The 10746-nt window shown below is 53.6% G+C and overlaps 1 protein-coding gene across 1 annotated transcript; it reads left to right on the forward strand.

Moving 5' to 3' along the window:
* Window positions 1–361: 361 nt before the first annotated feature.
* Window positions 362–10638, forward strand: KAT8 (lysine acetyltransferase 8). The gene is made up of 11 exons (XM_027611603.2): window positions 362–605; window positions 1940–2014; window positions 2098–2273; window positions 5891–5944; window positions 6045–6209; window positions 7005–7094; window positions 9291–9431; window positions 9531–9624; window positions 9745–9895; window positions 10035–10189; window positions 10451–10638. The coding sequence occupies exons 1-11, from the start codon at window positions 395–397 to the stop codon at window positions 10513–10515; spliced, it is 1377 nt and encodes a 458-aa protein (XP_027467404.1). The 5' UTR covers window positions 362–394; the 3' UTR covers window positions 10516–10638.
* Window positions 10639–10746: the final 108 nt, after the last annotated feature.

The raw sequence follows: 10746 nt of genomic DNA on the forward strand, positions 1-10746 counted from the left end.
GCAGCCAGGGAGGCCGCTCTGGCTCGCCCGGTACCGGGTGAAGTGGGGGCAGCGCCTCCGGTAAGTGGCACATCCTGGCTTCCTCGGGTACCAGGCCCTTTAAAAAGATTGGGCTGAGTCATCACATCAGGAAAGTCTTCCTCCTCTTTCAACTCGGGGGTTCAGCCATATTTCCAGACGGAAAAAAAAAAAATTCCAGACCAATTGGCACAGAAAGGTCAAACTTGTCCGGGGGCCGGGGGGGCGGGGGCGGTTGGAAAGCCGCACTAACCAATGAGCTCTTCCCACATCACAGACCCCACCCTCAAGCCGGTAGCGGCCTCCGCCACGCGTCGCTGACCCGGAACTAAAGGGCTGCGTGGCGCCGGATTCTGGCGTCATCTCCACTACAGCGATGGCGGCACAGGGAGCAACTGCGGCGGTTGCGGCGGCGGCTTCAGGGGTCGCGGGGGAGAGCGATCCCGGGCCCGGGGAGAATGCGGCGGTCGAGGGGACCGCCCCATCCCCGGGCCGCGTCTCTCCCCCGACCCCGGCGCGCGGCGAGCCGGAAGTCACCGTGGAGATCGGAGAAACGTACCTGTGCCGACGCCCGGACAGCACCTGGCGTGAGGGCGGGGCCCAAGGCCAGGGGGCGGGGTCTGAAGGCGGGTTCTCTCGGGGGCTGGGCGTCGTGAGGGCGGGGCTTGAGGGAAGAACGCGGAGTTTCGGGATCTCCCGGGCGCCGCCTCGTAACCGCAGTAGTCACCACAGTCACCGAGTTCTTCTAATGCTGTGTAGGGCTTCCATTCCACTTGCTTGTCCAATCTTAGGCTTCATTGCCTTTTCAGACAAAACCGTGGTTCCTTGCTGGTGTGTCTTGTCTCTGCGACTTCCTCTTCCAGCCCTCTTCTACAACTGCCAACGGAGAGGACCTACGGAAACACAAAAACGAGCTTCCCTTTTCCTCCCCCCCCCATCTTCAGAATAAACCCCGAATTCCTTAGAATGGCGTGCATCTTTGTGACCTCTCTGGTTTCTAGCCACTCCTAGCAAAGGCCATTGCCGGAGCAGACCACATTGTACCCACTGAAGACCATATGCCTTTTACCGCCTGTGCCCGCTGCTTTGAATGCCCTTTCTTCCCTTTCTCCTGCCTGGTTCACCTGGCTAGCGCTTACTCAACCTTTTAACATACCATAACTCCTGTGATGCCATTGCTGATTTCCTTCAGGCAGAGTGAGTCGTTCCCTTCTGTATGTGCCTGCAACATTTTCTTCATACCTCAGTCAGCCATGGTATATGTGACATTATGTTGTCATTGTCAGTCTGCATCTTCCCCTATCAAAGTGGGAATTTCTGGAGGGCAGGGCATCTTGTGATTCACTGCAATGTCCTCTCTACCCAGCAATAACACAGCATAGGACCAGACACGCAGTGGTTGCCTTACTCATTTGTTGAATGGTCTGTCAGTTGTCAGGCACTATGCTAAAAAAGCTTTAGAGGCATTGACTCTCCCTCTGAGGTGGGCACTATTATCCCTATTTTGTAGATGAAGAAACTGAGGCTCAACCAAAATAATTTGCCGTTAAATAAAGGAAGTGGGGAGCTAGGATTATATATAAACCCAGAGCCAGCCCTCATGACTCCTGAACAAATGAACAACTGAGTATAACACAAGCATTGAATTTGAAGCCAGACTTAAACCCAGTTAAGTGTTAGCTTCTTAGCACTTTTCAAATACGTGAGCCTGGGTAAGTCTCAGTTTTTCATCTGCAAAGTAAGAGTAACAGCTCCAACCTGGCCCACTTCACAGGCAGTGATCGATGGAATGGCAGATGTAGGCAGGTGATGTTAGCCTATGTATGGCCCTGGCATCTGGAAACTGCTCCTCGGTGTGAAGGATCCTTCTTGTCCCATCCCTGTCTGCCTTCCTGATGATCCTAGCCTTTTTCTTTCACAGATTCTGCTGAAGTGATTCAGTCTCGAGTGAATGATCAGGAGGGCCGAGAGGAATTCTATGTACACTACGTGGGCTGTGAGTGACTTGGGGGCATCGGGCCTGGGTGGGGGTTGGGGAGAGGGGTGGAAGGGCAGCACCCTCATGGCCCATCCTCACAGTTAACCGGCGACTGGACGAATGGGTAGACAAGAACCGGCTGGCGCTGACCAAGACAGTAAAAGATGCTGTGCAGAAGAACTCAGAGAAGTACCTGAGCGAGCTGGCTGAGCAGCCTGAGCGCAAGATCACTCGCAACCAAAAGCGCAAGCATGATGAGATCAACCACGTGCAGAAGGTCCGGGCCCCCTCCCCTTCTCCAAGGCCCCAGGAGGCTCAGCTGCCTCTGCCAGCTCCCTTGAGTCCCAGTGCCCAAACCACAGCAGCTCCCGTTTCTAAAGCTCCTACGGTGTGTCAGGGACTTTACCTGTGTTTTGTCAAATATTCTTCACAGAAGAAAAATGAGGCTCAGAGAGGGCAAGCACTTGGCTGCAGTCTCACAGGAAATGGCACAGCTGGGACTGGAACTCAGGCCTCCTGCACCACTAGCCTCCTTTGTCTCCTATTTGCTGTGCCACCTTAGACAAAGAATTGAAGTCCAAAAGGAAGGAAGAGAATGAATGATATTGGGCACTTGCTGCTGCCAAGCACCGTGCTGAGTCCTGCACGTATATAAGCTCATCATATCCTTCCTAACAATTAAAGTGCCACGGGGATAATGGTTTCTGTAGGTGGGAAAGCAGGATCAGAGAGGTTAGGTAACATGCCCAAGGTTACACAGCTAGTAAAAGGGTGGGCTGGAATTAGAATAATAATGGCAAACATTTATTGGCTTGTGAGCCAAAGTTTTAGGCTAAGTATTTTAATACATGATCTCCCTGAAGTTTCACAGCAACCTTGTGAGGTAAGCATCATTATTGTGTCCAGTTTATAGGGGAAGAACAGATAGGTTTAAGAACCTGGTCAGGAATTAGATTTGCCAACTGGATTGTCCGACTTCAGGGCACCAGCCCTTAACCATGACTTTGCCACGTCCTGGAAACTTGGGCCACTTGATCCAAAACCTGGAAGGATCCTTCTTGATCCAAAACCTGGGTATTTTTCCCCAACCCATGCCACCCCTGGGGGTTATTTCCCCCCACTCTGAGCCTCAGTTTCTTGATTTGTAAAATGGGGAGTGTAGATGAGACCGGGGTTTATTGAGTTCTCAAGCACTTAGACATTCATTAGTTTCAGCCAGTGTGACGTCTTCCTTCTGAGTGCTCATTGTGTGCTTTGGGCCAATGTTTTTTCCAGCTGTGGGGCATAGCCAAATTAGCTCAGTGGGTTGTAACAGGCTTTTAAATTTAAAAATGAAAGAGAGGGGCGCCTGGCTGGCTCAGTTGGTGGAGCATGCAACTCTTGATCTCGGGGTTGTGTGAGTTTAAGCCCCATGTTAGGTGGAGAGATTACTTAAAAAAAATAAAATAAAAATATGGGGCGTTTGGGTGGCTCGGTCGGTCAAGTGTCCGGCTCGATCTCAGCTCAGGTCTTGATCTCAGGGTCATGAGTTCAGGCCCCGCGTTGGGCTTCACGCTGGGTGTGGAGCCTGCTTTAAAAAAAAAGAAAGAAATAGGGTAAGATAGGCAATACCACAGTACGTTGCCCTTTATTAAAGGTAAGAATTATTTGTGAGAAGCTTTTATTTCAAGTACAGATACATGTACTGTGTATACACAGATAGGTCAACTGGTTTACAGTGCTGACTGCATTTCAAAAAAAATCTGAAATACCCTAAGCTAGAAAGACCCCTCAGGGTCTAAGGCAGCAGTGTCCAGTTGACCTTCCTGTGATTAGTGGAAATATATCTGTACTGTCCGATCGAGTAGCCCCACTAACCATATGTGGTGACCGAGCACTTGAAATGTGTTTGGTGTGGCTAAAAATTCATTTTGTGTTCAACTTAACGAATTCACATAGCCACACGTGGCCAGGTCTAAGTTTCTCTTAGTTCCTCGACCAGGTTGCGCTGGCAAATTTAAGTCTTAAAAATGTACGTCGAAGCTGGTAGTTGGCAGGGCGGATGACAATGGGCCAGAGGTGATAAAATCAAAGGATGGATAATCGGCGAGTTAATAATCAGCAAGGTTCTTCGGAGCCTAATTAATGTTTAATTCTAAATAAATTGCAGCATTTAAGAAAAGTAGTGTTTTTGTAGTTCTTTAATGCATTTGCAGAAGAGGATTGTCTTTTATGAGAGTTGGGAAGTGGGTTTTTAAAGAGGCACATGAGGAGGAAAATCTTTCTTCTCGCATCTTTGCAGGGGTTAGGCTCGGAGTTAGACCAACCAGGGTCCTGTGCTCAATGGTGCTGGGTACCAGTTCTGTAACCTTGCCGCTCTTTGTGCAGTGTGGATAATGAGCACTCTTGTCTCAGGGTCTTTGTGAGGACTAAAGAAAATACTGCCTGTGGAGTGTTTGGCACTTGGAATAAATGGCAGCTAGCTAGTCCCCAAGGGCAGGTGACCTCACCTCTCCCTGCCTATTTACTTCTCTGTAAAATCAAAATAAAAAGGCTACATCTCAGGGTGGCCGAAACGGTTACATGAGGCCAGACAAGCAAAGTGCTTTGTGGAAGGGGGTCTGGGTAAAATGCTGACTCCTTCCTCCCTTCTCAACTGCAGGGCGAGGCTGCTGTCTCCCCTGGTGTAGGTCATAGGCCTTCTTGGGCCCTCTCTCCATTATCAGGCTGTGCTTGGTTGCTCCTACAGAGTCTGGCTGAGGAACAGGATGTGCTGGGAGTGTGACATGACTTCTAGTCTCTGCCTTCTAAGGACTTGGGAAAATCAGGGAAACTAAGTGGGAGCAGTCAGAGGGGATTGCTGTTAACCAGCGCGTTCCCGACTTGGAAAGGAGAGGGTGTGTTGTGTGTCGGAAGAATTCAGTCAGGTCTCCGGGAGGGGACGGGCAGGGCGCGGGCTGGGCGCGAAGCCTTGAAGGACAGGAAAGAGCCCAGTAAAAAATGATTACACACGATGGCTCACAAAACTGCCTCATCTCACACTCCCCTGGCTCACGCTCTGCTCGAGGTTGAGTAAGTGTTTTTTGGCGGCGAAGGAGAGGGAACTGCATGCTCACAGCACGAAGGCCACAGAAAGAGGGGCCTTGAGAGTGTAGACGTGGAGGGGCTGCGACTGGAGGCTGGGAATCTGCGGAGGCGTCGTTAATGGTCCAGACTTGAGATGGTGGCAGTGGCTCTTTGGAGTTGGACAGAGGAGAGTTCCAGAGAGGGACCGATTGCAGAGACATCAGGGAGGTAGAACTGACGGACCGTGGCCCTTGATTGAATGCCAGGCTGAGAGGAGGAGGAGCTACACTGAAGGTGATGCCCCCAGTGAGACGGGGACCCCGGGAGGATGAATAGGTCTGCAGGGAGGACGGGTTGAGTTCCTTTCCGGACACCTCGAGTCTGATGTGGCTGCGGGAGGGACCTCGGGAGCAGGCAGCTCCCTGGACCTGGTGCTCAGGAAAGAGGTCAGGTCACGCTGGGGAGTCCAGCACCAGTTCCTGCTATGGGCACGGAAGAGGAGATCCATTCTTCATCTGCCTCATGACAATTTTGGCAGAGCTGGATTGATCCTTTTGTATAGCCCAAGGACCGGAAGCGGGCCTCCTGCTCCTAGCCCTGTTCATCTGGCAAAAGGTCCAAACGTGGGCATGAGGGATGTGTGGGTGGGTGGGTGGAAAGGCAGGAGAGGAGCTTGGCCCAGCCAGCTTCAAAACCGAGTCAAACAAGTTAGCTGTTCGTGCGGTTATTAGTGTCATCCGGGGGATGAGGTCTGGAAGATAGGAGGGAAGCACCGGGCTCTGGTTCAGGGGAGGGACAGCTTGAGCACCACTTCTGTTCACCTCTGTTCCCGGCTCTGTCCTTGCCCAGACCTACGCAGAGATGGACCCCACCACAGCAGCCTTGGAGAAGGAACACGAGGCGGTAAGCAGGGGCCGGGCTCCTGCCCGCGGGCGCTCCCTCGGCCGCCTTCCCTTGCCCCGACTGAGCCAGCCACTGCCCTGCGCTCCCACCTTACTCACAGATCACCAAGGTGAAGTACGTGGACAAGATCCACATCGGGAACTACGAGATCGATGCCTGGTACTTCTCACCGTTCCCTGAAGACTACGGGAAACAGCCCAAGCTGTGGCTCTGCGAGTATTGCCTCAAGTACATGAAATTTGAGAAGAGCTACCGTTTCCACTTGGTGAGCCTGGGCCGGTTGGGCCCGGTGAGAGAGGCGGCCGTGGAGGCTGCGGGCCCGAGGCAGCAGGGATAGGGAAGAGAGACAGGTCCAGCAGAGTTGAGTCCAAGGAAAAGCTGCCCGTGGCTCAAGAGACCCGGGTTCTAGGCCTGGCCTTGCCTCGGCTGGTGTGACCTTGGCCAACTCGCTGCCTTCCCCCAGGCCTCAGTTTCCTCTCCTGTGGAATGGGGACGGTAATCCCCGCCCTTACCACCTCCTCAGGTCACCCCAGACACTACATGTTTATCGGGGCCAGCCCAGTGCGAGGTTCCTCGGGGCAAAAGAGGAAGTGAGCGTAGCCCCTGAGCAATGGGGCTGGAAGGTGGGGACGGATGGGAGGCGTTGGCAGGGGTGGCCCGGGGGTGGGGTGCTGGGGGCTCGCAGGCTAGCGCAGCAGGGCGTTTCCCAGAGGGCGTGACCTGAGGCAAATGTGTGCGGTTTAGGGATTGCCAGTGTCATGGATGAGAGCCCTCCAGAGTCCTCCAGAGCTAGGCTGGCCTGAACTTGAGACCATCTAGCTGTGTGATATTCAAGCCAGTTACTTAGCCTCTCTGCGCCTCGGTTTCTTCATCTGTAAAATAGGCTCTGTCTCCTCAGGTAGTTGGGAGGCTTACGTGATGTAGGTGAAGTACGGAGCCCAGGGTCTGTAGATGGGGAAACAGAAGAGAGACCTGTTGCAAGCCACACAGGGTGGGATGGGGGCACCTAGCAGAAAACCTCAAGGTCTCAAGCCTTTGTCTCCCCGTCCCTACTCCCCAGGGCCAGTGTCAGTGGCGGCAGCCCCCCGGGAAGGAGATCTATCGCAAGAGCAACATCTCTGTGTATGAGGTCGATGGCAAAGACCACAAGGTGAGTTAGGGGGCCGGAAGTGCTGTGGGGAGGTGGGGGGAAGCACCTCCTGGATGATCCTCATTGTCGCTGAAGGGTAGAGGCCAGCCTGAGGACAAGCCCCCACCCGGGAGAGACCTGTGAGGTCATGCTTAGCCTGGCGCTTGGCCTGTGGTTGGTGCCCGGTAAACACCCGGCTCTGGGGCGCCAGCCTGGGGGACAGGGTTTCTGTTCTGTCCCTGAAGACTTTCCTCCTGATGGGGTGGCTTAGGTTGGGGCAGTCCTGGCCCAGAGTAGAGATTGTCATGCCTGAGGCTGCTTCTAGAAGCGCTTTCTCTTTCTGCCTGAAGGAAAGTTTTCTTCCCTGGGAGGGGACGGCTTTGTGTGACTTGCTGCCAGAGAGCTGGGTAGCTCTGGCCGCAGAGTTCCTTGTTTCTGGCAGGAGGACCTTGGTGGGGCAGGGTGGGGCATTTGGGGCCTTGCTTTGCTGCCATTGAGCACCTGGCCTTTGCCTGGTCAGTCTGGGAAGCTCTGACCAAATGTCCCTGTTTCCCAGGGAAGGGGACGGTAGAGGGTAAGGCCTAGAGGGCAGGCTTCTGAGGTGGCTCTTGCTTCAAACAGTGCTGTCATTGACTAGCTGACTGTGGACAAGTGACTTAACGCTGTTTGTTCCTCTTTCCTCATCTGTAGGACAGGAGTCATGGTTATGTTTACCTAATAGGATTGTTGGTGGAACAAATGAGCAATGTCAAGTACTTAAGGCATCAAGTAGGTGTTTAGTAAACATAGGCCTTTGTTATTATTGGTGACCTCCTTGAGTTCAGCCAGCCTTGAGGTAAATAGCTCAAGGGGAATATTGGCTCTTAGCCTGGCCTGGGTCCCCGTGCTTTGCCTTTCTGAGCATGAACAGGGGGAGTGGCAGAAAGGGCTCTAGCAGGAGACGTGGGTGTTCTCTCTAACTCTACCCTGTTAACTTTGAAGCCTCGGCCAGGGACTGCCTCTTCCCGGAACCTCAGTTTCCTCCTAGGTAAAATGGGCTAGCAATGCCAGACTTCACAATTGTTGGGTCAAATAAGAGTGGATGTAAAAGGTGTCATAAACCAGAGGGTCTCCTGATCTGTGCCATGAAGCCAACATCAAGGTCTCATTATCCGTCCTGATATTGGTCTCTAGCCTGGGTAGGTGTTTGGGCCTACTGCAAGGAGGCTGCTGAGGCCCAGCAGAAGCGTGTGGCCAAGTGGGCAGACCACTCAGGCTTTGGAATCAGGCTCAAAGCTCATCCATCCAGCAAACATTTACCAAGCACCAGGCTTCATGCTTCGCCTCGTGCTGGGTATTGGGGATACAGCTACGGATAAGACAGAACGCACTTACCGGTTTGAATCCTGCCCCAGCACTCACCAGCCATGGAGCCTTACACCAGCCACTTAGCTCCTCTGAGCCTCACTTTCCTGATCTGAAACCTAAAAGTTAATGTCCCTGAAGATTGAACTCCTATTTAGCACTCAGAAGTGGTAACTGTTTGGGACCCCTGGCTGGCTCAGTCGGTGGAGCGTGTGACCCCTGCACTCGGGGTTGTGAGTTCCAGCCCCATGTTGGGTGTAGAGAGTACATAAAAATAAAATCTTTAAAACAACAACAAAAAAAAGAGCTTTTCCTGCCCATGACTCCTGTTCCCATGCTATAACTTAAACAGACACCTTTGGGGCGCCTGGGTGGCTCAGTCGGTTGAGTGTCTGACTCTTGATTTTGGCTCAGGTCATGATCTCGGGGTCATGAGATCCAGCCCTGCACTCAGTGTGGAGTCGGCTTGGGATTCTCATCTCCTTCTGCCCCCCCCCCCCCGCCCCATTCGCGCACACACACACTCTCTCTAAATAAATAAATAAATAAATAAATAAATAAAATCTTTAAAAAAACAAAACAAAGCAACTCACCTTTTTGCACGGGGGTTGGGGGAGAAGCGGTCACTGATTAATCGAGCTCTCTGGTTTTTAGTTTCCCTGTCCATCCAGAAAATGACTGTAAGACTCCTTTCGGTTCTAAGCGCTCTTGTTCTGGGGGGGGGGGGGGGCACTTCTCAGCGGTTCGGCATTGGCTGCTCTCTGAAGGCGGGCGTTTGCAGAGCGGGTGGCGGCCGCTGCCCAGGCCTCCGAGAAGCTAGGTGGGGAGTTATACCTGCTCCCTGAGCCTGCTTCCACCTCCCCTGCCCCTCAGATTTACTGTCAGAACCTGTGTCTGCTCGCCAAGCTTTTCCTGGACCACAAGACCTTGTACTTTGACGTGGAGCCCTTCGTCTTTTACATCCTGACTGAGGTGGACAGGCAGGGGGCCCACATCGTTGGCTACTTCTCGAAGGTGCTGGATTGGGAAGCCCAGGTTGAGGGAGGGTGGGGACTTTGACTGGCAGAAGGGGCCGAACCTCCCCAGAGGTCCTGACCACACACATCCCTGTAGGAGAAGGAGTCTCCAGATGGGAACAATGTGGCCTGCATCCTGACCCTGCCCCCCTACCAGCGCCGTGGTTATGGCAAATTCCTCATTGCTTTCAGTGAGTGGTTCCTAGCCTATGGAGGAAGGGGCAGCTGTGGTGGGGGTGCCATGGCGGGGGAGGGGGGGAGGCGCCAGGGCGGGGCAGGGTCCTCCGAACCCTCCTTTCCACCGCCGCCAGGTTACGAGCTCTCCAAGCTAGAGAGCACGGTCGGCTCCCCTGAGAAGCCGCTGTCCGACCTGGGCAAGCTCAGCTACCGCAGCTACTGGTCTTGGGTCCTGCTGGAGATTCTGCGAGACTTCCGGGGCACACTATCCATCAAGGACCTTAGGTGAGGGCCCTGGAACCCTTAAAGAGGGAAGGACTCTTCCAAGATTGGCCATGATCCCATGTCCTTGTCCCCTTTTGCTGTCCCAGTCCGACCCCACAAGGGAACTCTCCCCAACGTCCGTGCTAATCCCTTTCTGCAGCCAGATGACTAGCATCACCCAGAATGACATCATCAGCACCCTACAGTCCCTCAACATGGTCAAGTACTGGAAGGGCCAGCATGTGATCTGTGTCACACCCAAGCTGGTAGAAGAACACCTCAAAAGTGCCCAGTATAAGAAACCACCCATAACAGGTAAGTGGGGGGCTGCCCAGGGTGTGTGTGGTCAGGGGGTAGGTGTTAAGATCTACTGGGAGCCAAAGCTACCTTTTGACTGTTACATGATCCCAAACTGGTCCGACCAGCTCCTGGGACGGAAGCCTGGGGCAGGCTCCTCATTCCCAAGGTTTCCCTGCCCCCTCCCCAGGACTCAGTATGCCCTTGTTCTCGCCTAGAGGTGAAACCTGGCCCGGGCCCAGAGGCCCAGCCCTGCCTCTCATGCCTCTCTCCCCACAGTGGACTCGGTCTGTCTCAAGTGGGCGCCCCCCAAGCACAAGCAAGTCAAACTCTCCAAGAAGTGAGTGGGCTGCGCCCCTGCTGCTGGACCCGTGCCTCCCTGCCCCCCTCCCCCCGCCTGTAAATATGTACAGACCTGTTTCGTCATTTTTTTTAATAAAGTAAGTTCTGCCAGTGGTTCTGGACTTTGGAGGTGGGAGGGAGAGGCCAAGAGCTGATGTTCTTCGCTGCACATGTCACGCACAGCCAGTTGTGCTCAAAACATTTCACTCCTGCTTGTTCTTTCCGTCCCTCAC

The sequence above is a fragment of the Zalophus californianus genome, chromosome 10 (assembly GCF_009762305.2).
Source record: "Zalophus californianus isolate mZalCal1 chromosome 10, mZalCal1.pri.v2, whole genome shotgun sequence".
Lineage (NCBI taxonomy): Eukaryota > Metazoa > Chordata > Mammalia > Carnivora > Otariidae > Zalophus > Zalophus californianus.